General features: G+C 39.4%; 1 protein-coding gene across 1 annotated transcript; it reads right to left on the minus strand.

Moving 5' to 3' along the window:
* Nucleotides 1-3,676: 3,676 nt before the first annotated feature.
* LOC129746547 (DNA polymerase delta subunit 2) lies at nucleotides 3,677-6,494 on the minus strand. The gene is made up of 4 exons (XM_055740239.1): nucleotides 6,179-6,494; nucleotides 5,848-6,120; nucleotides 4,585-4,709; nucleotides 3,677-4,524 (listed from the first exon to the last, which is right to left on the minus strand). The coding sequence occupies exons 1-4, from the start codon at nucleotides 6,387-6,389 to the stop codon at nucleotides 3,754-3,756; spliced, it is 1,380 nt and encodes a 459-aa protein (XP_055596214.1). The 5' UTR covers nucleotides 6,390-6,494; the 3' UTR covers nucleotides 3,677-3,753.
* Between the last annotated feature and the right edge of the window lie 17,991 nt (nucleotides 6,495-24,485).

Raw genomic sequence — 24,485 nt, forward strand, 5'->3', positions numbered from 1 at the left:
TAAATTTTTAAATATGTGATGGATAATAATTTGAACATATTAAATGAAATAGAAAATTGTTTATTAACCTTAAGAGCACCTGCAACGGTTCAGGTCTAAATATTGGTTTTAGGTATACCAGTTTTAGCAAAATTATAAATTTTGGAATCGGCTAAAACACGCGCTCCCCACCGGTGTGATAGCAAATTTAAAACGGGTACACTTTTATTGCAGACACTTAATAATTGAGAAGAAAAAACTTATTTTAATTGAAAAATTGCTATGTTTTGAGTTTCACACCGTCATTATTCTACCAGGATTTCATTAACTTAAAGTCTTTTTAATGAAGTTTGTTCGAAACAAGTAGAAATGGATTGACGATTGAATACCTTTCTTTTTCCAATTGACTTTGACCGATTTCTTCCAGGCCGTAACGAAACCCCCTGTCGAGCTGGATCGGTTTTGACTATTTTGACTAGTTTTAACTTGCTTCATTGACAACGACCTGACTAGTTTCGACCAAAACATTGACTCATTGAACAACTACCAGTTGGCAGAAAACAGTTGAAACCGATTTTTATCTATGATTGAAAGAAGCTGAAAAAGCCAAAATGACTATACGCAGCGAGAAAAAAGCTTAATTGAAACAAAAAAAAACATTTTTCTATCAAAAATTAACTCATTTTGGGGTGTTGATTCCAAATATTAATTTAGTTTACCAGTTCTTGTTTATAGGTAAAAATTCATTAAACATATATGTGCTTTTGTTTGGGCAAACTAAACAGATTGGCAAACATGCTCCTTTTAAGAATTCTTAAGTAAAATTTTCATGATTATCAGTAGTTTTTAATGTAGCAGACGGCTTTTTTAGCCAGAAATTGAAAGGAATTTTTTTTAAGAATCATGTCAGTTTAGTCAATGTTATCGAACAATATATCAAATTTCACGGTTTTTATATTGAAACCGTGAAATATGATATATTGTTCGTGTATTTTATAAATATTGCAAACAACTTTTGACAAAAATCGGTCATCACACTGATATTCAAATTTTTTAATTTTTTTTAAAGTTTATTGTTGTTTTGCGTTAATTTCATTAGGATGCTTTTGTTATTTTCTAATTCATATAACGTTTGAACTTGAGAAACGCTGACTGGGCTCACTAATTCGTTGAGGCCAAAAGCTATTTATTAAAATATAAAGTCAAGAATAGTGTGACATAAATTTTTTATACTTGATACGGTTTTTTGTTAACATGTTTTCTCAATTTGTGTTACGTATTGACCGGTTTTGGCGGGAAAAATACATTCAAATAATTTCTCAAAAAGAAACAATTATTACACCCAATGCTACTCAAACATGTGTGAAAATAATCATCAATGGCTAAAATTTTCTCACCGTGAACCCCAAACGTCTAAATCGGTCTGTCGTATACGTCGTATATTTTGAAATCCTGTTTCAAATTTGCATGAATTTGGAACAAAGGCGTATAACTGTTGGGAATTTTGAAATCGATAACTGTGCTAAAACAGCAATATACGCCACCGGTGCCAGCCGAAATGTTTTAGCGTGGTCGAAAACCGTGTTTTGCATCTACCGTTGGGACAGCCCTAAATTCACATATAGTTGAAAAAAAAACAACAACAAAAGCTTTGTGATGAGAACATTGACGGTTTGTGTCTAGAATAATGAACACTGGAAAAATATAAGGTATGGAATTCTTGAACATTATTAGTTACAATTTCGCCAAGTTAGTTCAAAAACTAACAAATTTATTCTTAAATGTACGCGAAGTTGAGAATCATACCTAATGGATATTAGCTATAACAACTAATTCGACGAATACAAATAATTTTGTCTTTAATAAAATAAAATTAAAATGATTTAATTTGAAATTATTTTATCTCTGTTGAGATTCATATGAAAATAAATCCTAGAATATTTTTGCAGAGCTTGCTGAAATTGTATGGGTTCCATCTCACTGTAACGTTATTCCATGAATCTTTTACTTTTATGAAAGTGTTTAAAAATCACGTGATATCACAATAATAATTAATAAATTTCAGAAAAAAAAAATCGGTTTTTGAAAAACATCATGAAATGGAGTTTCAACAATTTTTTTTTCTTCTAAACTATACAAATAAATGTAGACTTCTTTCGATTGTCGACTGTTGTCGAAATCGAACGGATTTTCTCCACTTATATCTTCATTTTTTACAATAATCAAAATTTTATAATAAAAAATTAGGAAAATTTTAGCAGCTATTCACTGGGCTTTGGACAGCGTCGCATTACGGTCTGTTGAACATTACTATATTGTAACGGATAGTCTGAGCTCTGTCGAAGCAATACGCTCAATAAAACCGGGAAAGCACTCGCCGTACTTCCTCGAGAAGATACGGGATATATTGAGTGCTATTACAAGACGTCGCTTTACCATCAGCTTTGTTTGGGTTCCCTCTCATTGCTCGATACAGGGTAATGAGAAGGCTGACTCTCTGGCAAAGGTGGGAGCGATGGAAGGCAACACGTATCAGCGTGAAATCGCCTTCAACGAATTTTACTTTTTAGTTCGAAGAAATTCTCTTGTCAACTGGCAGCGCAAATGGGACGAGGATGAGTTGGGTCGGTGGCTCCACTCGATTATCCCAAAGGTAAGCCTTAAACTCTGGTTTAATAGGTTGGACCTGAGTCGGGATTTTATTCGTATATTCTCCCGTCTCATGTCCAATCATTATTCCTTAGACGCGGTACTCTATCGTTTTGACATTGCTGGCAGCAATTTGTGTAGCTGCGGTCAAGGTTACCATGACATCGAGCATATTGTTTGGTCGTGTGAGGTCCACCTTATCGCCAGAACGAATTTTATAGACTCCCTTCGGGCCCAAGGAAAACCACCCAACGTTCCAGTGAGGGATGTGCTGGCTATGCTTGACTTGGACTACATGTTCGAAATGTCCTTTTCCTTAAAGCTATCGATCTTCGCCTATGATTCTTTTTATTTTTCATGTTTCCCTTTCTATCTTTCTTTACCTCTAAAATAAAAGTGTTAAGCTAAGAAATAAATTGTAAAAAAAACGAGTTTGGCTCCTTAAAACTCAAGGTATGAGCCGTTTCAAATAAAGAATTTACAAAAAAAAAAAAATTAGGAAAATAACAGGCCAAACAAAAAAAAAACAAAGACATAAAACAATTAAAAATTGAACGGGGTAAAACACAAAACAACTAAACAAGGCAAGATAAGAAAGAATATAAAACAAGAACAAACAAGAGAAAAACATTCAGGATTAAATGCGATATATCAAGACAACATTGAGAAAATAATGCGGACACAAATAAGACAAAACAGTAAAAAAAATAAAAATTTTAAAAGAGAAAATTAACAAAATATGATGAAAATAACAGAATTAAAAAAAACAACATCGACATAACAGTTAACTAGATATTACATACTTATAGTGCTTATAAGTAGAGCATTTACAAATTCACAAAATAAACGAAATCTACATTTTTTCTAAATTTACATATATGAAAATTTTGATCATACAGGTACAGACAAATCATTACAGAAAAAAAAAACAAGATAAAGATTGAAGAGAAAAGACAAAATAAAACAAAACAAGCTAAAACATAGAGAACATAAAACAAGAAGAAGCAAAATATGTTGCTTATGGAGAGTCATCTCTTATGGCACACTTTGTAATTTAGGAAGATAAGAAATATTATTTTTTTACGTTTAAGATTATAAATTACAATTATTGAGGTAATGAAGATACTATTCCTCCCCGTCCTCAAAATCGTTCACCTTGAAGCAAACCTGCTGACAGTCCAGGGTGTTGAGATTTACTACGGCTACACATTGTGTGTCCGCAAATGATGGAACGCAAACCAACCGAGTTCGCTGCCCTTGAGGACCTTCCCACAATTCGGTGCCGAAACTGGACATATTTCCGGCAAAATACAAGCTGGGACATTCGCGGATAATGAACGGATCATGTTCGTAGTACGGGTAGCAGGGTAAAGTGTCCGGAGCTGTTGGCGCAAGGTGGCTCCATACGAGGGTACTTTTTAAAGCCTGTAGTGGGTCTTCAATTTTCGAGTACCGGAATATGTCATGCACATTTTGCCCGGCTGTTCCTAGCACGAATCTTCCGGCAATTTCGCACCCGTAAGGATTTGGAACACCTCGGAAGCTCTTGAAAGGGACGGCTTTGGGAAACATACACTGGTGCATGGGTTGCTGGGGCAGCATATGATTGGCTGGGTCATGTTCACCCGGCATCAGATCTACGTCAACGGATTGAGATAAATTGTGAACGAATGTATCCACTGATTTGACAGCACTCAGCAGATCGCTACTTTCGTTGGTCGGCCGAGTGTGCAAGTTGCTTTTGACTTTTGACGAAGCTTTGATCGAGTTTCCGGCAATGATTACCCGAACCACACTGGCCGCTTCCCAGTCTCGACCTTGCCCGAAACCTTCCAGGTTTCCAAAAATCCACTGCTGCAACAATTCCATCGAAATGGAGAAATCACTCGAAGAACACTGCAATGAGAGTAAAATAGTTTTAACCTTATTTCAAAACCTTTTTTAGATTCAACGAACCAAATTTAAACCGGAAATCAGCACAACCAAAGGCGAGCTTTCCAGCGTCTTCAGCGGTTTTTGGGGTCCTCCTTCGTAGAAGATGTACTCGTCCACCGTGAATCGACCATCGCCGTCCTCGTAGCCTGTTGATCGGTTTGCAAATGAGTTTCATTTAGTGTCTTGTTTGTATAAACTTCCAAAACTTGATGTATGTAAATGCTGTACAGTGCAAAAAAGTATTTACAGTGCAAAAAAGTAAAATTCAATTTTAATGAACATGAAAACTAAAAAAAAAAATTTGTTCAAAATTATTTTATTTTCTAAAATTTAGCTTGGCATATTAGAATAAGAAGTAGGTATACAATATCAGAATCTGACAAACCACAATGATGCCAATATGAGTTTTTTTTATATTTAACGTCATGGGTTTGAAATGTATATATCTTAAAACTGAACACATCTGAACAAAAGCTGAACCATCTTTGAAATCAATCAAATCAAGTTTGTGTTTGTTTTTTTTTGTTCGTCAATGACTGAATAATAACTTAAAACTGTTAAAATTTTCTATCTTAACGATATTTGCGTACAATTAATTGGAAATATACAGTATTTTATCATTGGCACCAAATATGCTGTTCCGAAGTGTTATAACGCGTTTAAATAAGAATATGTGAACTTTTAGAGTTTTAGTCGAAAAATCATTAACTGATATGATTTTAATGTACATAATTAAATGACTACATAAAAAACTAAGTATATAAATTATCAATCCTCAAACCAGAAGGTATTGAAAATTTTTAGAATCAAACACATTCAGTGGATTCATAAATCTTGTAATGTAGCCTAAAGGATTAAATAAATTTAGACAAGTGTTTTTAACATAGTGCAAAACTAATAGTTGTACAAATCCGATAAACAAAACAAGTCGAGGGTAAGGAAAATAAAAATCCTTCATGTGTCAAAGCATAATTCAAAATAGAAATCAAAAATGAGTTACAAAACCAAAATGTCGATGTTAGCGACAAACAAAATGTGCAAACCAGCGAATGAAAACCCACGATTAAGTAACTTACTGTCTTTTCCTGTGCAGGAGATATTCCAAATTTGAACGTTTCATGTTTCAAAAGTGGACCATTCCCGGGGGAGGATTCATGTTTCGAGCCATGCAAATGCAGAAGATAATCATTAGGTATTTTTAACACAAAACTATCTTCAGGATCTTTGCTCGCTTTAAGTGTAATCCGTTTCATCATCTTTCCCCAACTTCCCCAAAGACCTTACCTAGTACGGCGCAGACGACTCCGGTCACGACCGAATGGACATCCAATTTGCCGAAGAGACGAATCCGCTGCAAGGCATCCTCCAGAATCAGGATGTCGGCCTCGTCAGCATAGTGAGATCGGGGAGGTTGCGGTGCCAACTGATTCTCTTCGGAAATCTCCCGCAGAATGCTCGGTTTCAGCTCCTGATGTTTGAACAGTGTTCCAATGATGATACACTTCTCCGGACTTTCCTCTTTCAGTTCGGCCAACTGCTTAATAGGATATTTGTCTCCTAAAATGTATGAAAAACATTATTCTAAATATAAAAAAATAATAACATCAATGCTTACCCCACTTTTCCTTTACACGTTCGGTCATCATCCTGGTCATTTCTTCCAGCCGGGAGGCATAGATGTAGGCGAATTGTTTCGAGAAATCCTTCGATTTGAAATGGAACTGTTCGGACCGGTACTGATAGGGAACCTTGAGACGCCGGAAGTCGTCATCTCCCAGCTTTTTGGACCCGGATCCAGTGAATTGTTTGTCCTCGGGAAACAGCATCCTGCTTTGACGATTTCTAGTGGTATTTCTTTAACCAAATTTAGCAATTTAATTATAATGGAAACTAATGCAAAACTGGGAGAAACTTTTTTAGAACGATTTTAATAAACAAACAGCTGTCAAAATTGTTTTGCGCGCAAACCATAGGGAACGTTTTGGAAATTGAAATTATATGCTAGGACACACTGAAAAAGTTTCTAGGATCAAATTGACATTGTTAAAATTTGTCGCCTTCAAGTATGCAATCTATGGATCTGCAGAAGTTCCCGGATTCTGCCATAAATAGTAGAGCTAATTATTCACAGCGTAACAACTGTCTAATTTAAGTTCAAATGGATTTACGTGAAAAATGAATTGGCGCCAAATCAGCGCGCCCCACATACTAGCACAAAAATTGGTAGTTCATGCCTATTATACAAAACAAGATGAACACCCTATGTACAACACTGATGTCCATCATGTTGACTTCAAAAACCGGCCATTTTGCCGTATACACGCGACTGAACAAGTCGTCCACTTAATGGCCTGATTTTTTTTTTTCGTTGAACGGATGGAACAGGTAATTATTTTTGGGCCTTATTCTGCGACGCGAATGAAGTGACTCGGAGTCACATTAGTCGTAGTCACATGACTCTAGTCGGGGTATTCCGAGAGGCGACTCACTCACGGTGACTAGTTCATTGCCTCGGTGGCTTGATGTTCATTTTGAAGTTCCAGAGGCAATGAACCAGTTTCATCGGGTTCACCATGCGAACTGTCAAACATGTAAGGAACATTCAAAGCAGGTAGTGTAATATTCAATTTCTTGGATGACGTCACATTCATGAAGAGTTTGAAAATAATGTATTTAATTTTTATGTAATTAAACCAAATGTGGACTTAAATAAATCAAACAAATCTTTATCAAAGATGCTGTAAGTCGCCAAGTGGAATTCAAATTGTCTTTCGTTCTAGTTCATGTTGAGAATTGGGGTTTGCATTGTTGTACGTGATAAAATTTCAGATATATGTAGATTAAAAATATTGAATAAAAACGTTTAATAAAAAGAGAATTCCAAATTAGAAGATCAAATTAAGATTGAAAACTGATATCTAAAATTTCATTCTGTATTATAGATTGTCAGTTAAATTAGTTTTCGTTAAAATCCATGTTAATTCAAAATTAAGAACCTTTTTAGTTTTGTTTGATTTCTGTATACTTTAGCAAAGCTTTCGTGTAATCGTGTAACAGAAATGTTGAAATCTGTAATTTACATCAAATAAGGATAAAGATAGGCAGAATAGTTTGGCATTATTTGCAAAATATATATTATTTTTGCACTTATATTTCAAACAGAAATTTTAGATTTACTTTGTAATATTTCTGATTCAGGTCTCAAAATTTATATCTTTATTTGCAATAAAGATAAAAAAAGTTCAATTCAATTTTTCTAATTTAAATAAGACATTATATCAAATAAAAAAAAGTATTCAAAATAAATTGCCTTATAATAACATATTGCAGATAAAAAGTTAAAGTTTCAAAGTACCGAATTTTAGATTCATAATTTAGATTTGAATATTTTAGATTATATTTCAAACTGAGATTTTAGTTACATATATTTCAGATTCAGGTTTTAATATTCTTAATATTCCTAATTAATACTCAGAATCAAAAGTTTCGATCAACATTCCTCATAGAAAAAAGACTTCCGGACTTTCGAAAAAGAAGATTATGAATGCAATTTTATATGTATTTAAATGGGAGATCATTTTTTATGATTGTATTGAATTGTTTTTACTAATTGAGCTATTTTCAGCTGTTATCAACAAATTTTTCTATTTGTGCAAAACCTAAGTTAAGTTTAATATTCGAGCTCCTTTTGTCAAAGCCCTTTATTACACATTTTACAATCACATTATTCATTCTGTTTTCATACATCGAAGAGTGTAGTCGTAGTGTCCCGTTTCTCCATCGAAAATTTTTTAATTCGATTGATTTAGTGAGACTGTGAAAACGTTAAATCCGCGAGTTTTTACACGGTTCACTGGGATATCGAGGACTAACCTACCTGGCAGCCTGCTGAATCCGGAATTACACTACCGTCGCGCAGCTGGGAATTTCTTGGAGACTCGACTGATTCGTGCCTGGATTGCCGTGACCGAGGATCCAAAGAGGATTTGATTCAAGACGACTCACCAAGCTTGACACAGCACGTACTCCGATCTTGACAGCGAAACAGTTCGGACGGAGTTTTGTGGATACGGACGATACGGACCGAGACGAAACCACGTGGCGGCCGGCCATTGTTTATATTTGGAATCTGGTCCATCGCTTACACCGAAACAAATCGTTGAATACGAATTACAAGTTTGTACTTTTTCTTTTTTCACTTTACTTACACTATCTTTTTCTCTTTATTGTAATTTCGACATTTAAGTGCTTCGTTCATATTTTCAAAACGGAAGGCATTAGTGTCTCCGTTAGATAATATGAACGAAGGCGGGGGGTTTAACCCTTCATCTATGGATGAAGAAGGGTTGACTTATGAGAATGAGGAGCATTTGGAGGATTCGGATGAGTCTGGTCCCTCAAATGCAAGTCACACTCAGATTGATAATTCCTCATCATCCATTGCGGAGAGTAGAACAACCCGACTCCGACAATACGTAGAAAGCTCAGATTTCTCTGGCCCTTGGGTGGTTTTCATCCGGCCCAAAAAAGATGGTAAGCACCTTAATGTAGTTCAGATCACGAAAGATCTGGCAAGGTGGTCCTCTGTATCCAGCGTAACTAAGGTGCGGCCTAACAAGCTGCGCGTCGTTGTGGGCAACCGGAAGGCCGCAAATGAAATTGTTACTAGCAATTTCATAAATTTAGAGTATCGCGTCTACATTCCGTCTCGGGACGTAGAAATCGAGGGCGTGATCTCAGAAATGAGTCTGAAGGAAGAATACGTTAAGTCCAACGGCGTTGGTAAGTTTAGGAACCTCGATTCGACTTCGGTCGAAATCCTGGATTGCCGCCAACTCCAAACTACCACCGTCGTAAACGGAGTTAAAAAGTACTCGCCTTCAGCCTCATTCCGAGTGACCTTTGCAGGTACCGCCCTCCCTCACTACGTCTTGATTGACGGAGTGTTGAGGCTTCCTGTGCGGCTCTTCGTGCCTCGCGTAATGGAATGTAAGAATTGCATTAAATTGGGGCACACTGCGTCGCACTGCTGTAACAAGCAACGGTGTCCCCAATGCGGGGAGAATCATGGGGTTGGAGCGTGCTCAGCAATTGAACACAAATGTGTCTTTTGCGGGGGCTCACCCCATGATACCTCCTCGTGCGAGGCATTTAAGAGTCGCTGGGATAGTCAAAAGCGCTCATTAAAGGAACGATCAAAACGTTCCTATGCCGCCATCTTGAAGAGCGCGGCGCCTCCGATCCAACCTAAGTCCACAAATATTTTTTCAGTGTTGCCAGTTGACATTGAAGATAATGAATCCACTGATCAAGACCAACCAGTTATTTTTGTAGCAAACTCCCGGAAACGCGCAAAACCTGCTTCTAAGAACCCCAGGGTTCCAAAAAAAATCCCAACCATTAGCTCTCCAATAAGCGTAAGGCGAAAACCGACTACATCTTTAAAAGAAAAAAATGTTCCTCCAGGATTCTCCATGAATTTTGCACCCCAAAATAAACCAGAAATTCCGACGACTTCTAAGACCCCAAAAACTAATGTAAATTTGTCAGAACCAACTGTTCAATCGGGACTATTCAAGTTGTCTGACATTTTGAATGGTGTTTTCACGTTTTTCAACGCATCAGAATCGATCAGGGGCATTGTAACCTCAATGCTACCTGTAGTAAATACATTTTTAAAGCAATTGATGCAAACTTGGCCCCTTCTTTCAGTGTTTATCTCTCTCGATGGCTAATTTACGCCCAGAGGTCGGAGATATCACTGTTTTACAGTGGAATTGTCGTAGTCTCATTCCTAAAATGGATCCGTTCAAATTTCTTCTTCATGAAACTAGTTGCGACATTTTTGCCCTTTCTGAAACATGGCTTTCTTCTCAATCAAACATCTCATTCCACGATTTTAACATTATCCGTCTGGATCGCAACGATTCTTATGGAGGGGTGCTTTTGGGGATCAATAAGCGCCACTCCTTTTATAGAATCCACCTCCCTTTATCAGGAGGAATTGAAGCTGTTGCATGTCATATAACTATAAGAGGTAAGGACTTATGCGTTGTCAGTTTGTACTGGCCTCATAGAGTTGCAGTGGATCGAAATCACCTAGAGGACCTGTGCTCAGTGCTTCCTGAGCCAAGGTTGATCCTGGGTGACTTCAATTCACATGGAACTGTCTGGGGAGAACAAACAGACGATTGTCGTTCTACTCTTATTTATGACATTTGTGACAGTTTCAATTTAACAATTTTGAACACGGGTGAAAAAACACGGGTACCTAAACCTCCTGCAAGACAAAGCGCAATTGACCTCTCACTCTGCTCAAATTCACTATCATTGGATTGCCAGTGGAAGGTAATCCCTGATCCCAATGGTAGTGATCATTTGCCTATCAAAATTACAATCACCAATGGGGTCAGCTCTTCGAATTCTACGAATATGACATATGACCTTACAAGACACATCGACTGGAAAAAGTACTCGGACGAAATAACAACAGCCATCGATTCTATGAATGTTTTGCCTCCTTTAGAAGAGTACCACTTTCTTTCACGTTTGATACATGAAAGTGCACTTTGCGCACAAACAAAACCCATCCCAGATTCATCAGTTCCTCGTAGGCCTCCAAACCCATGGTGGGACCAGCAGTGTTCCAAGCTTTATAAGGACAAATCAAAAGCATTCAAAGATTTTCGGAAATATGGAACTCTCGTCCTTTTTGATGCTTATGTTACCCTTGAAAATCAGTTCAAAAAATTAATCAAAGGGAAAAAGAAGGCGTATTGGCGGAATTTTGTGGGCGATTTATCACGGGAAACTTCCTTGAGTACCTTATGGAAAGTGGCACGAAGCATGCGCAATCGATCATCTACAAATGAAAGTGAAGAATATACACATAGATGGATATCCAACTTCGCACGGAAAGTCTGCCCAGATTCTACACCTGTACAAAAAATAATCCGGAATGTGCCTCCAGATAGGTGTGGTCTGGATTCCAGCTTTTCGATGGTCGAATTTTCACTTGCCCTCCTCTCTTGTAACAATTCAGCTCCGGGAATTGATGAAATCAAATTCAACTTGTTGAAAAACCTTCCGGACGCCGCCAAATTTCGCTTGTTGAATTTATTTAATCAATTTTTGGAAAACAACATTGTTCCCCAAGAATGGAGACAAGTGAGAGTTATCGCTATCCAAAAGCCTGGAAAACCAGCGTCCGATGCGAATTCGTACCGTCCAATAGCGATGTTGTCTTGTATACGCAAATTGATGGAGAAAATGATTTTGTTTCGTTTGGATAAATGGGTAGAAGCAAATGGTCTCCTTTCAGATACTCAATTTGGGTTTCGAAGGGGCAAAGGGACAAACGATTGTCTTGCTTTGCTGTCTTCAGAGATACAAATGGCGTACGCAAAACGTGAGCAAATGGCTTCAGTGTTTCTAGACATAAAGGGAGCTTTTGATGCAGTCTCAATAGAGGTGTTGTCAGACAAGTTGCATTCCAGAGGTCTGCCTCCTCTATTGAACAACATCTTATACAGCTTGCTTTGTGAGAAACATTTGAACTTTGCTCACGGAGATATTGCAGTTAGAAGAACCTCTTACATGGGCCTCCCACAAGGTTCATGTTTGAGCCCACTTTTGTATAACTTTTACGTAAGTGACATCGACAGTTGTATCTCTGAAGGCTGCACTCTAAGACAACTTGCAGATGACGGCGTGGTGTCTATCACAGGATCTACTGAGTCTCATCTGCACAGACCTTTACAAGATACTTTAGACAGATTGTCTTCCTGGGCTTTGAGGCTTGGGATTGAGTTTTCCCCTCAGAAAACGGAGATGGTTGTTTTCTCTAAGAAACATAGACCAGCTCAACCTAAGCTTCAACTCCTGGGCAGAACGATCACTCAATCGAGGTGTTTTAAGTATCTTGGGGTTTGGTTTGATTCCAAGTGTACCTGGAGGGCCCATATTGAGTATCTGAAAGGAAAATGCCAACAAAGAATCAATTTTCTCCGATCAATCACTGGCACCTGGTGGGGAGCCCATCCAGAAGATCTTTTAAAATTGTATCGAACAACCATTCTCTCAGTGATGGAATATGGTAGCTTCTGTTTCCAGTCAGCTGCCAAATCTCACCTCATCAAACTCGAGCGTATCCAATACCGTTGTCTTCGCATCGCTTTGGGCAGTATGCCAACAACGCATAACATGAGTCTCGAAGTTTTGGCAGGAATACTCCCACTAAAAGATCGATTCAATTTATTATCACTCCGGTTCCTCATCAGGTGTGAGGTCATGAACCCATTGGTGATTGTAAATTTTGAAAAGCTTCTTGAGCAAAATTTTCATACCAGATTTATGTCTATATACCATGTCCTCATGTCAATGCAGGTAAACCCTTCTTCGTATTCTCCAGCTCGTGTTTGTAGCCTAGACTACGATGATTCTTCTGTCCAGTTTGATTTGTCTATGCAGCAGGAAATTCGTGGAATCCCGGATCCACATCGTCCACTTCTGATTCCAAGAATTTTCGAAGCTAAATATAGACACGTCGATCCTGATAAAATGTTCTTTACTGATGGATCACTTATAGAGGAATCAACAGGATTTGGAGTGTTCAACGAAATATCTAGCGCCTCTTACAGCCTTGAGTCACCATGCTCTGTATACATAGCAGAGTTAGCAGCAATTCATTGGGCTTTGGACAGTATCGCTTCAAGGCCAGTTGGGCACTACTTTATTGTAACGGATAGTCTGAGCTCTGTTGAAGCAATGCGCTCGATAAAACCGGGAAAGCACTCGCCGTACTTCCTCGAGAAGATACGGGATATATTGAGTGCTCTTACAAGATGTCGCTTTATCATCACCTTTGTTTGGGTTCCCTCTCATTGCTCGATACAGGGTAATGAGAAGGCAGACTCTCTGGCAAAGGTGGGAGCGATGGAAGGCGACACGTATCCACGTGAAATCGTCTTCAACGAATTTTACTTTTTGGTTCGAAGAAACTCTCTTGTCAACTGGCAGCGCAAATGGGACGAGGATGAGGATGGTCGGTGGCTCCACTCGATTATCCCAAAGGTAAGCCTTAAACCCTGGTTTAATAGATTGGACCTGAGTCGGGATTTTATTCGTATATTTTCCCGTCTCATGTCCAATCATTGTTCCTTAGATGCGGTACTCTATCGTTTTGACATTGCTAGCAGCAATTTGTGTGGTTGCGGCCAAGGTTACCATGACATCGAGCATATTGTTTGGTCGTGTGAGGTCCACCTTATCGCCAGAACGAATTTTATAGACTCCCTTCGGGCCCGAGGAAAGCCACCCAACGTTCCGGTGAGAGATGTGCTGGCTATGCTTGACTTGGACTACATGTTCGAAATATATCTTTTCCTTAAAGCTATCGATCTTCGCCTATGAATCTTTTTATTTTCATGTTTCCCTTTCTATCTCTCTTTTCCTCAAAAATAAAAGTGTTAAGCTAAGAAATAAATTGTTAAAAAAAAAACGAGTTTGGCTCCTTAAAGCCTTAAGGTATGAGCCGTTTCAAATAAAGGATTTACAAAAAAAAAAATCACATTATTGAATAAAAATTATGCACGAAAACCCCTCTGGCAGTTACTGTTTAAAATAGTTTCGTTAAATTAAGGCTTGTTTGTGTTATTTTTTGGTTCCCATTCCGATGAAAATTGCTAAATTTGTGGATCATTAATATACTCTGAGTAACAAATAAAAGAATTAAAAACCATAAAAGTAAAAGGGTTCGTAGATAATTTCATTATAATTTATTTTATTTATTCCTTTCAATGTTTTAATAACAGTGGCCCTCACGGTAACCAAAGTTACTCTATTCTGTATAAAATTTCATACAGTTTCGGGAAAAGTGTCTCCACTTAGTTTTATGTTTGGGCGCTTTACGCAGAGCGTGAGCAAAGAGCTTTTATACATTTGAAAGCTTTCGGCCAGTTGCTCAATTCTGTATATTTTGACATGGGGATGCCCATGCATTTTCAAGATTTCTTCAGAAAAGTGAAAGTTGAGTAAATTTCTTACTAAAAAAAACATATTTATTTTCCGTAGCAATAAAATCTTTATTTTCAATTAAACATACCGGTCATTGAAATGTAGGATTATCGATTTCCAATGTTTTTATATCGACAGCAAACACAACACAAAAAATTGTTTAACTTGTACGACCAGGGAGATGTCAAAAACTGTTGGGCCCCAAACATTGATGGTTGTCAAAACAATGACAAAGGATACGGATGCTTATACGAGCACTTCCTGTACTGATTCCGGTACGTCTTCGTGCAGGCCAACCTCGAGGGAGCGAGGAGGGAATCGAGGCTGTAAGAAAAAATTATGTCAATCTTTTATAATTATTTTGCAATGTGAAAAAAATAATAATTAAATAAAATAATATAAAAATTGGCCAATAAAGTTTTTCGAGATACCTTTTCGAACAGTTTCGACGATCTGACCAGAATAACTCGGCTATTTCCTAAATTTTGCAGAATCAAGTGGTCGAAACCAGCTCAAAAAGCTGCTTTCCATTTTTCCTCGCTGTTTTTTCCTCGTTTTTTAGGAATAATAAAGCAACGAAGTACCTTGCTTCGGAAGTGCCATGATGAGTAAGAAGCTGGAAATGTTGTTCTAAATGTTATCGTAGTTAAGTCCAGCTCATTTTCGGAAGCATTTTTTTTGCAACGTTTCTACGTCGATTATCCCAGCAATGACCTGAAACAAACAATTTCATTAACATCACATTTTTAATGGGACCAAGCAGATGACTCTGAGCAGGAATATAGACTTCTCGTGTCAATTTTGGTTCAAAATCCGGGGATGCCAGGCACAGAACAATTTCGGGTTCAACTGCAGGCAGAATTCCGTGATTTTTCCGGTTTATTTTTGAAGTGCTTGGACTTTCCTGAAAATAAATGAAGTTGATAATAAATCGAATAAGAGACTAAGACACAATGGACTTACTCATTTTGGCGGAACCAATTGATGTACTTCCGGCGGAAGTTTCACGAGTCATAATTTGTTGTTCCAGCTCGTTTCTCAGCTTTTTCTTCAGTATCCGTACCTGCACCTTGTCTTCTCCTTCCTTTTTCTTGCGAGCGCGCATTCTCGGCATTGGTTTCCTTCTGCAAGAATCCCCTAATGTACTTGACCGAATTTCATCGGATCACGAGCGTTGGCTTCCCTGAAAATCAAACAATTAGATCAAAAAATCAAATTAAATTGCGAAAAACGTACCTTTACGAGTTTTAATGTTGATTCAATCGCAAAAATGACGAAAAATTAAAACCTTCACAACAAACGTATAGTCTAACCTGAAATCTTTTGGTGCTTTGACATCCCTTCCGAAGCTTTCCAACAACAACAAACTTTTTATACAGAGTTGAATAATCGAGTTTTAGTTTACATCTGCATAGTGTCGTCCCAAAACTACCCAAAACTGAATTGGGGATATACAAATTTTGAGCAACAATCCATTAGTTATTATGGATGTGTAATCGCAACACATTTTATGAATAACTCAATTTTTCCGTGCTCGCTAAAGTTTTAGAGCTACTAATACATAGCTCAAAAACGGATTGTTGTACCTTAGAAATCAGGTAAACCTTATGCATTGACTGTTCATCGGAGTTCACCCGAAATATTTTTTTTTCCAATGTGCGTACATACTCAGGTAATGCAAACTTTGTACAATTGGTTAAAAGAATTTAACTTTGCTAAATATGGTTAGTCATTTTTTGTATTTGCGTCGAACTCAAGCAGTGGAATATGATTTATTTATCTAAAAAAAAACTACTTTTCACTATAATTTGTTAATAATCAATATTTTAAAGAAATCATTGCATCACCTGCCATGGCGTCGCGTTGGTTTCTGCTGCTGCATTCACTCGCGATGAACAACATGAACGTAGCGAACTGTCAAAAATTCAACCAAATACAACTCGACAAAACCAATCCTCTAGCGTAAATTGTTGGTTCCTTGTCCTTCACACTTGGTACTAATTTTGAAATTTGCAGCCAATTTTTTTTCATCTACGTGCTGCCGTTTTCACTAGCTGCCAGCGAAATTAAGGTAAGTATTGGTAATCATGCCAGACCGCTGCGATAGAATCGCCATAGAAATGTCTTCGAAATTTATCAGGAAACTTTTTTCATTTGCTTACTGTAGAAATAAAACACCGCCACTAGCGTCGATGAGGGCCTACAAGAACCGATCAGCAATAGCAGAAATTTACCGAGCGTCAAATCTTGGCAAGAAACACCCGTTCAACCATCCCGAAAAAATGATAGCCGTATCAGCGTGGAACAGGATATACGAAATAGACAGCTCAAAAATTTGTTCTGTGAGGATCCAGATTTCACCTTCTTCTTGATCGCAATGTTTGCCTACGTTGTTTGCTACGTTGGATATCATACAAAGCCAAAGCCGATGGCACTAGTGCTGCAAGGACGGAGATCTGATGGTACCAGTTGCGGTGATTTCTCCGAAAACGGTCGAAACATATCACAGCCTCGGCCAAAAGTAATCGATTGACAACAAGTGTTTTTTTCCTTCTATTAAATTATCTCTTAAATTGAGCAGTTGCTTATTTAAATTCAAATTTGAACTTCTCTCCATTGTTTTATGTTTCATGTATTATTATAAAAAAAATAATTGAGAAATCAAATATTTTTTATCACCATTATATAAGCCTTCTTAATAAATAGGCACCATATACTTAGCTTTGAGCTCGAGAACACTACAGATTATTTTTTTACAGAATTGTGTTAAATGGAATTGATTGTAAATTTTTTTTTTTCAAAATTATCCAAAAAGAATTCCTTTTTAAAATCCATAAAATATCACCTCAAAAATTTGATTCTTAAAAAGCTAGTTGTTTTTAAAGATTTAAACCTTTGTTGTATTTTTTCAAAACATTTTTTATCTAAAAACATTTATTTTAAAGTTTTGTTAATAATATAATTAATATTTTGTTATATTGAGAAATTTTCGAATTTATTTCTTCCAAGTCACCTGCGGAATAGGTTACGACTTCAAAAGTCACTTAGCACCGACTTGAGTCACGCCATTCGCCTCTGAGAATACGGTGACAGTAAAAAAAGGTTCATTCAAGTCACCCAAAGTTCATTCAAGTCACGGCATTCGCCTGCTAGAATACGGTGACTCTAAAAAACTGTGTCACTTCACGTCACTCGCCTCGCAGAATAAGCCCCTTTGTTCAATTGCAAATTTTGTGCTTAATTTGTTTCTTTTCAGTAGTTTTTCAAGCACTCCGGGAACGGCAGTACCGTCCGGAAGGCGGCCAGGTATTCCGCATCTCCCAGCGGTGGATTCAAACCCCCGGACCAGGCGATGTTCACAATGAACCCAAGGCTGGGACCTGCTCCACACTCCGTTGGCCCACCGGTTCCCGGGAAAAAGTTCCCGTCGTCGTGCCTGTGTATCGACAGGTACAACACATTCGGATCGTCGTAGAATACCTGTTGCGTTCCGTTGCCATGGTGCATGTCCCAATCGACGATCAGTACCCTCCGAATTTCCGACGGTAACCGCTGCCTGAGGAGACGCGCTGCGATGGCTATCGAATGGAAGAAATAGAAACCCATGGCCTCATTTGGTTCCGCGTGGCGTCCCGGTGGACGAACGACGGCGAATCCGTTTTGGATTTCCCCTTTTGCTGCCTTATAGCTTAAATTGATCACGCAACCTGCGGCCATCCGAGCGGTAGCCGCCGTATGGTGCTCGTTCCAGGTGGTATCCAGGTCTACACCCACGCCTCCGCACGCTAATCGCACGAAACTGACCTGGCTGGCTTCGACTTTGGCCCGGTTGATCTGGTTGGTACCGAACACCAGCGAGTGGCTCTCAGTGTGTACAGTCTGTAGTTCCTGGGTAGCCTTTCGAGAACGGAGTTTATCACAGCGAGAAGCTAACCCAGTCTCAACAAGCCGGGCTTAAACACTTTGCAGCCGGGAAATTTTGAAAATGGGAATTAAGAGAGGAAGCATATTGAACGATAGTGATTAAAAAGCTATGAAAAAATTTTTTTAATAAAATTTCAATGTTAACTATAAAAAACCAAAACTATTTTAATTCAAAAAATAACACAAATGCCTTTTAAAACCGGACCACCCTATTTCATCACACATACATGCACATTTTTCAATGCCATGACCTCACACAAAAGCACAGATGTCAACCGAGCTGTCATTCTGAAAATTCATTTCTAGTCATTAAAATTCATCTGGTTGGGCCATTTTCCACTAGAAAACAAAGGGATGGCTAGTAGGCGGCAAGTAGGATTCCTACTAATCTTTCTAGTGGTCCTACTACTCTTTTTATTAATTGGGTTGAGTCCCAATTAATAAAAAGAGTAGTAGGACCACTAGAAAGATTAGTAGGAATCCTACTTGCCGCCTACTAGCCATCCCTTTGTTTTCTAGTGGAAAATGGCCCAACCAGATGAATTTTAATGACTAGTGGTCCTACTACTCTTTTTATTAATTGGGTTGAGTCCCAATTAATAAAAAGAGTAGTAGGACCACTAGAAAGATTAGTAGGAATCCTACTTGCCGCCTACTAGCCATCCCTTTGTTTTCTAGTGGAAAATGGCCCAACCAGATGAATTTTAATGACTAGAAATGAATTTTCAGAATGACAGCTCGGTTGACATCTGTGCTTTTGTGTGAGGTCATGGCATTGAAAAATGTGCATGTATGTGTGATGAAATAGGGTGGTCCGGTTTTAAAAGGCATTTGTGTTATTTTTTGAATTAAAATAGTTTTGGTTTTTTATAGTTAACATTGAAATTTTATTAAAAAAATTTTTTCATAGCTTTTTAATCACTATCGTTCAATATGCTTCCTCTCTTAATTCCCATTTTCAAAATTTCCCGGCTGCAAAGTGTTTAAGCCCGGCTTGTTGAGACTGGGTTAGCTTCTCGCTGTGATAAACTCCGTTCTCGAAAGGCTACCCAGGAACTACAGACTGTACACACTGAGAGCCACTCGCTGGTGTTCGGTACCAACCAGATCAACCGGGCCAAAGTCGAAGCCAGCCAGGTCAGTTTCGTGCGATTAGCGTGCGGAGGCGTGGGTGTAGACCTGGATACCACCTGGAACGAGCACCATACGGCGGCTACCGCTCGGATGGCCGCAGGTTGCGTGATCAATTTAAGCTATAAGGCAGCAAAAGGGGAAATCCAAAACGGATTCGCCGTCGTTCGTCCACCGGGACGCCACGCGGAACCAAATGAGGCCATGGGTTTCTATTTCTTCCATTCGATAGCCATCGCAGCGCGTCTCCTCAGGCAGCGGTTACCGTCGGAAATTCGGAGGGTACTGATCGTCGATTGGGACATGCACCATGGCAACGGAACGCAACAGGTATTCTACGACGATCCGAATGTGTTGTACCTGTCGATACACAGGCACGACGACGGGAACTTTTTCCCGGGAACCGGTGGGCCAACGGAGTGTGGAGCAGGTCCCAGCCTTGGGTTCATTGTGAACATCGCCTGGTCCGGGGGTTTGAATCCACCGCTGGGAGATGCGGAATACCTGGCCGCCTTCCGGACGGTACTGCCGTTCCCGGAGTGCTTGAAAAACTACTGAAAAGAAACAAATTAAGCACAAAATTTGCAATTGAACAAAAATAATTACCTGTTCCATCCGTTCAACGAAAAAAAAAAATCAGGCCATTAAGTGGACGACTTGTTCAGTCGCGTGTATACGGCAAAATGGCCGGTTTTTGAAGTCAACATGATGGACATCAGTGTTGTACATAGGGTGTTCATCTTGTTTTGTATAATAGGCATGAACTACCAATTTTTGTGCTAGTATGTGGGGCGCGCTGATTTGGCGCCAATTCATTTTTCACGTAAATCCATTTGAACTTAAATTAGACAGTTGTTACGCTGTGAATAATTAGCTCTACTATTTATGGCAGAATCCAGGTTAATTTGATGATTTTGAAGCCACGTTCAATGCTTTTTACATTGGCCGGTTATTCAATCAGACCAATTTGACGTTTGGGCGCTTTTACTATTTTTTTCTGTTTGGGAGTACACAAGGCAGAACCTTCAGTTTAAAAACAAAGCAGCTCATAAGTAGACGATCAAAAAGCGCGGACAGGAAGTTTTCTGGACGAATAAGAACTCAAGATCGTTTTTGAGCTGCTTTCGGGGAGAGATGAATGATCAAAAATGGTCTTTTTCTCAAAATTTATTCATGCTATATCAGTCTATGTTTAACGCCTCAATGTAGGCAAAGGATTCTCCGAAGTGCTATCTTTTGATGAGTTAACACTTAGAATTTCAGTTAATTTTTTAACCAGTATAACTTTTTTTTCTATAGATAACTCTAATCGAGGTGTAATTTCAAATCTTCGATAGCTTATAGAAATTTGGAAAAACTGAAAAGTCACCTGATGGGACGCAACGAAGGAAAAAGGCTTTATCTTGTAAACCACTGCATAAATAAAAATGCAAATTAGAGGTTAACTTGAGCAAAGCACGGCGATATATACCTAGTTTTTCAGGTAGAAATTCAACACCTAAAAGTTACCACAAAAATCATTAAACCAAGTTTTTCCGAATGATGTGTTACAGGTTTGAGGAATAAAAAAAAATCTTGCATATTAAAAGGCGTTAATTATTGGCGGTAAAATTTTGGACATCAAATCAATGAGTAAATTCAGGCGCTCTGAAGCAGAATCCAGTAACACATTTAATGAGAAGGGCCTTGACTAAAAGCAATTATTATTAAATCAACAGATCACATATTTGAAAATTAAGAGACTAACTACAAATACAAATCTACACTGAACTTATAACACTAAGAATTCTTCTTCGGAATACAACCTTCGAAACGTCAAAATCAAAATGCTCTGAGAAGCGGTTAAAAGTCTTGATGACGTCAATTATTGCAGAGTTGGCCCCGTAATTGTTTAGTCTAAAAGGAACGAAGAGCTGAAGATCCCGATTCCTCAAACCACGAGGTAGGACGCTAAGTGGAAGAACTTCCAAAAGTGCGGGAGAGTCGATTCTTGATGAAACAGATCAGCCACGAAAGACGCACGAGTGGCGGTCCTGCGGGCTTGCAGCGTGTCGATATCGATCAGGCGACAGCGGCTTTCGTAGCTGGGAAGTCGAAAAGGGTCTTGCCAGTTTAAGTGTCGAAGGGCATACCTCAAAAAACGTCGTTGGATGGCTTTGATACGATCAGAACCGTTTTGATAATATGGGCACCAAACCGCAGAAGCATATTTAAGGATCGATCGAACCAGACTGCAGTAAAGACTCTTCAGGCAGTAGATGTCCTTAAAATCCTTCGTCATGCGGAAAAGAAGACCCAGGCTTCTGGAGGTCTTGTCAACGTATAATTGATGAGATTCTTAAAATCCAGCCTCGCGTCGAGGATCACACCAAGATCTTTCACGTGTTGAGCTCGAGGGATTACATCGTTTCCAAGGAAATAAACGGCTGAGAACGGGCATCGTTTGCGAGAAAATGATATTACTACGCATTTACTACGGTTTAAAGGTAGGCGAATGGCATCACACCAGGAGGCAAAGAGGTTAAACTGGTTTTGCTGGAAGTTCACATCTTCGGGGCCATTGATAGAGTAGTACAGTTTCAAGTCGTCGGCATACGCTAATTTTGGTCCATCGAGGAGTTGCAGCACGTCATTGAAGTAGATTAGGAATATTAACGGCCCTAAATGACTTCCCTGAGGCACGCCTGATGAAGCTGAGAACTTCCCGGAAAAACAGTTACCCGTGCGAACTATCAATTTACGTCCAGTAAGGTAACTGCGGAACCAGCCAATAAGAGATCTACAAAATCCCAAACGCGCGAGCTTCCCGATGGCAATATCATGGTTCACCTTGTCGAATGTGGCAGACAGATCGGTGTAGATGGCATCAGTTTGGGATTTCTTTGCAAAACTTTCATGCACGGATGAGGTAAAGGTTGGTAAGTTAGTATAAATCCATGCTGGTCGTTGGAGAGGTTGCAGAACATGAAAATGGGATCTAAAATCTCCAATTCGAAAAGTGTGGCTATAGCACACAGAGCTGAAATTCCTCGGTATTTATTAACATCTTTCCTATCTCCCTTTTTTTCAACCGGGAACATGTAAGCTTCTTTCCACAGTGAGGGGAAGGTGGCCTGGTCAAGCGAAGCTTGGAAGATAAACCTGATAGGAGTCAGCAAAGAAGGCATAAAACGCTTCAGGAAGGTAGCTGGTATCCCATCCGGGCCCGTAGAGAAGGATTTTTTCAGCTTAGTGGCTGCTTTAGAGATGGTTGTATCCTCGACTGTAATACCGTTTAAAGAAAAGCTCAGTGGTACTCCTGATGGTACAACTCAGTTGGTCGTCGGTTATTGAAGATGTATCAAAGATGCTCGAGAATTTATTGGCAAAGAGATCGCAGATTCCGGAGTCAGAGTTCGCCATGATGCCATCCTGGAACATGCAGGACGGTGTTCCAGGTTCATTCCGCTGATTGACCTGATTCCAGAAGGATTTTAGGCTAGTGTTGAGGTTTTGCTGAACTCGACTAAGATGGTTTTGATAGCTACGTTGATAGGCTTTTTTATAGGCGGAGTTGAGTTTGCGATATTCTCCCTTGGTATGCGGAGATTTGTGCTTGTTGTAATTTCGAAGGGCACGCCTTTTTGTCGCTTTCAGTTGTCGTAAAGCTGCTGTAGCCCATGGAGTCCGAGGATTAGCATTGGCGGTGCGTTTCGGCACATGATGGTCGATTACGTAGTTGAGGATGTGCGAGAAAGTTTCGGCTGCAGCATTAGGGTTTGCTAGTTCGAGCTCGGATTTCCAGTCTATAGTGGCCAGTACGCGAGAAATGATATCGAAATCGGCGTTCTTATAGTCCAAGTAGAAGGGTGTGAGTTTATCAGGTTACACAAAATGGAGATATTGAATGTAACCAGTTAAGCCGGGTGATGTGGGCCTACTTTAACTAGCGGTGCAGGTGCTGATTCGATAGTTGGTAAACGGAACCCGTCATTGGCGAAGCAAAGATCAAACATCCGGACGTTCTCGTTTACAACACTGTTGATCTGACGTAAGGTTGCTGTACTCAAAGAGTCTAGAATAATGTTCGAGGAAGCCGAAAAAGTAGAGCGTTTAGGATCAGGATACAGGAAGCTATCTTGGCTGGAACACCACTTTAAACTTGGCATGTTAAAATCGCCTAAGACGATTATGTCATCTTCTGGAGCGCAGAAAGAGCTTATTTTAGAGATGCAGCGTGAGAATGATTCAGCTAAGGTAAAGTCTCTCGAACGATCAGGAGGCAAATATAATACGCCAACGTAAAGCTTCCGGTCGCCGAGTTCGATACGGGACCACACCATCTCAAGATTATGCCAAGATTCATCATCGATTGGCATAGCTCTGAATTTGGACCTTACGGCGAATAATACCCCACCACCTGTGGTCTTTCTGCTGTTACGGAGGCTTCGATCGCAGCGGAACACTGAATAATTGGATCCAAAGATCTGGTTGGAGAGTGTGTGATCGCCACGCCCTACGCCACAGACGAACTCAGGGCCGGGACGACTGGTGACGCTGGCAGGAATCAGTTCGACTGAGTCGAAGGGCACAGGGGTCTCCGTGAGGCCCGATACGTTGCGTCCCGGTGATGAGAACTCAGTACCAGTCGTGATGATCGTGGGGGGCGATGAAGAACATGCTGGAGTACTAGCAAGCACAGCTAGGTTATAACCAACGAATGATGTACTGTTGGGCGGAATAATGTTCGAGATGATGTAGGTACTTGCCTGAGTATGCAGGCTGGATAACCTCATTTCCACGATCGATCTCAGGGCCGGGACGACTGATAACGCTGGCAGGAAAATGCGCGACTGAGTCGAGGGGCTCTGAGG

This window comes from Uranotaenia lowii, chromosome 2 (assembly GCF_029784155.1).
Source record: "Uranotaenia lowii strain MFRU-FL chromosome 2, ASM2978415v1, whole genome shotgun sequence".
Lineage (NCBI taxonomy): Eukaryota > Metazoa > Arthropoda > Insecta > Diptera > Culicidae > Uranotaenia > Uranotaenia lowii.